Source organism: Macrotis lagotis, chromosome 3, assembly GCF_037893015.1.
Source record: "Macrotis lagotis isolate mMagLag1 chromosome 3, bilby.v1.9.chrom.fasta, whole genome shotgun sequence".
Taxonomy (NCBI): domain Eukaryota; kingdom Metazoa; phylum Chordata; class Mammalia; order Peramelemorphia; family Peramelidae; genus Macrotis; species Macrotis lagotis.
In genome coordinates, this window is record NC_133660.1 from 289,042,275 (window position 1) to 289,045,820 (window position 3,546).

At 33.2% G+C, this 3,546-nt stretch overlaps 1 protein-coding gene across 1 annotated transcript; it reads right to left on the minus strand.

Moving 5' to 3' along the window:
* Window positions 1-243: 243 nt before the first annotated feature.
* LOC141519432 (olfactory receptor 14I1-like) lies at window positions 244-1,194 on the minus strand. Its single transcript, XM_074231673.1, has one exon. The coding sequence runs from the start codon at window positions 1,192-1,194 to the stop codon at window positions 244-246; it is 951 nt and encodes a 316-aa protein (XP_074087774.1).
* Window positions 1,195-3,546: the final 2,352 nt, after the last annotated feature.

Genomic DNA, 3,546 nt, shown 5'->3' on the forward strand with positions numbered 1-3,546 from the left:
AATTAATTAACTAGTGACATCCATAAATAAGAATTTTTTTTCTATGACTAGACCACTCAAGGTTCTCTCCTGTTTCTAGTGATTTTTTTTATAGAGAATCTTATCATGCTTCTTAAAAGAACTGTAAAGGATAATGTTTGATTTTTTGGAGATAAAACATTAATGATTAACTTTAATTTACATTAATTGTATAACTTTTGCATGCACTTTCTCATTCATACATCCTATCACTTTTTAAACTTTTTAAATGATGGACAATCCCTTCTTGGGAAAAAAGGCAGTTTTGAGTATCCTACCCACTGCAACCTTGATTTTCGTGTTTCTCAGACTATAAATAATAGGGTTCATAAATTGAGGCAATATTGTATAGGTCATTGAAACAAGAAAATTCTGGACTGGTGAAGCATCCGATATAGGACAGAAGGCTGTAATCATGATTCCTAAAAGGAACATAAGCAGGATAATCAGTTGTGGTGAACAAGTCATCAAAGCTTTGTGGCGTCCTTGCTTAGAGGGCATTTTAAATATAGTGGAAAAGATATAAGTATAGGATATGATCAAAAAACCAAAGCACGATAACAGTAAAATTGAACTGGTGACAAGGAGTATATACTCACTGTCACGAACCTCAGAAGATGAGACCTTTAATATATAAGGGATGTCACAAAAGAACTGGTGAATCATATTTGATCCTGAGAAAGGTAAACGGAACATGTTCCCTGTATGGAAAGTTGAATAGATGAGCCCACTGACCCAAGAACCAATTGCTGCCCAAAGACAGTGTAGTGAGCTCATGGTGATCCCATAGTGCAAAGGGTGGCAGATGGCAACATAGCGGTCATAGGACATAGACACAAGCAAAGCAAATTCTGTTGCAGCAAAGAAGATAATGAAGAAAATCTGAGCAGCACATCCAAGAAGAGAAATGGACTTATTGCCTGTCAGGGAATTCACAATGGATTTGGGAACAGTGACAGAGATGCAGCCAACATCCAACAGGGATAAGTTGCTCAGAAAAAAATACATTGGAGAATGTAGATGTGGATCCGTGACAATGGCAGTGAAAGTGAGGAGATTGCCCATCAAGGCTGCAACATATATCAGCAAGATTAGAACACCATGTAAAACTTGCAGCTCCTTATTACTGGAAAAATCCATAAAGAAGAATTCCATGATGATGGTAAAATTTTCCATGTTTTCTGGGATACTGGATTTCTTCTTGAAACAATATGGGTGGAAGATATCAAATTCTAAAATGAGAGCTGAGATGGAGTTTATTCCAGAGAAATGTCATGTATTTCAATTTATTTTTACTCAACATATCAGATAGGTAATCAGACCATTTAAAAAGACATAAAATGATTTATGCCACTTAATATATTTCATGCATTCTTTAGCAATTACATTTAATGAGATCAGTCATTTTATCAAAGGTGGAATGTCTCAGTATAGAAAATCTCACCTGGAACTTTATTGATGTCAACCAATAATAGTTACAGACAACTCAAGCATTGGTGCCTTAAGTAATTTGACAAGAGGCACAAAAACAGTTTTTCCTCACATTGGGAATTTAAATCCAGGGCTCTCTTCCTACAAGAGCATGTTGGCTGTTAAATAACAATAGTGACATTATTAATAAAATGATATTATTTATAATAACTAATTTATTTGCACAAAACTTGTTCATAATAACTTAAACTTTTCAAAACTCTTTCTCCAATGAAATTCTTTCAGAGTGTACTTACCTTTAAGTCCAAAAGAGGGGCAGAGCAGATTTTATCCTTTTTTGTAACAATTTGTACCATTTATCCCAATATGCTCATCTGAAATTTCCAAGCTAGGGAAACTGTCTGTTTATATAGGACATAATAATAATATTTATTATCATTGTTAGGGTATTTTTTTTGTAAATTCCTTTGTTTTTTTTCAAGGCAATGTGGTTAAGTGACTTGCCCAAAGTCACACAGCTAGGCAATTATTAAATGTCTGAGGCTAGATTTGAACTCAGGTACTCCTGACTCTAAGACTGGTGCTCTATCCACTGTCCCACCTAGCCACCCCTATGGTTAGCTTTAACTGTAGTTATTTTGCTAAACATTTAACAAATTCTAGTGTTTATGGCTCAAACAGTGAGGTGTTAGAGTTATTATTCCTATATTATATCCTTTGTTATTGTATTATAGAAAAAACCTAAATTGCAGTTTTCCTTATTTCAAATCTCCTATACTGTGATGATCCTCTCAGGTACCTTATTGCAGAGATCAAACACAAGAATACTAATATTCACTTAATGAATTAAAGAAATTTACCATTGTGAAAAGAAACACAAAAAAAATTACCTAAGTGGAGTTGTAGCATTTCTCTTTCCCTTCTCTAATTGGGTTTATTGATATGGAGCTTCAGAGAACAAAGGTAGCTGAAACTGTGCCATGTGAAATGATTAGATTTTCTCCAATATTTGATGAACCTTAGGCAAGTGGAAATATAGTGACCCATGTCCTTTGGAGAAATGCTTTCTGAAGTCCCCAGAGAAGCCAAGGTTATAATTTCACCTTTCTTAGCCTTATAGTCTCTGACCTTTCCCTTGTGTATAATTAGTTAAGCTAGAGTTCACAGCTTAATCTTATATGGTCCATTAGGACAGTTGCAGTCCATGAGGATCTTCCATATGGCTTTCAATATTGTCCAAAATGCAAGTCCATTTTACTTGGTTTAATTTTAATTGTACTTTGGAGGACAGAGTTGATCTTCATGGAAACAATATCGAGTAAACATTGCTATTCAAATCTATCACTTATCTATGAATGAATTTGCCTATGTATTTTATAAATATATCTATGTAGTCACATATAATATATTCATTTTATGTGTGTAAAATCTACATTTAGGGGTTCAAATATCTACTGTCATGTTGTTGCTATCTGTGTTTAATGTCTGCATGTGGTAATGTATATAGAATAAAAATACCAATGAAATGGTTTGTCAAAGCATATTTATTTAAATGTATTCAAAATGTATACAAATACATACAGAAAGTAATAGAAATAAAGTAGATCTTAAGGGGGAGAAATCATTTTTCCGCTTGGGAACATTATATATCCAAGGTTTCCTTTTGTCAAGTTTATTAAATGGAGAATAGAGAACTGAGTGATGAATGGACTGGAATGATGGAGAAATAAGGTAGGGATAAATATTGGGTATTTTTAGTGTCAGGAACATGTCACTAATTTTTAAGTAGCAGACATTCCATTGGATTTGGAAAAATATGCAAAAAAAATCTCACCTTCAAGATGATGTATAGAGGCAATGAAATGCTGATCTAAGCATGTGCATGTATTTATGTATATTTAAAATATAAATGCATATAAACATGTTTCAAAGGTGAATAAATAAATTAGATATTTTTGTTATTGTTTTATACACACACACACACACACATATATATATATATATATATATATATATGCAAACATTCCCATGAATATGCCTATACACATGTGCATAGATGGACCATCCCATCAATTTCCAATTCTTTGCCACTACAAA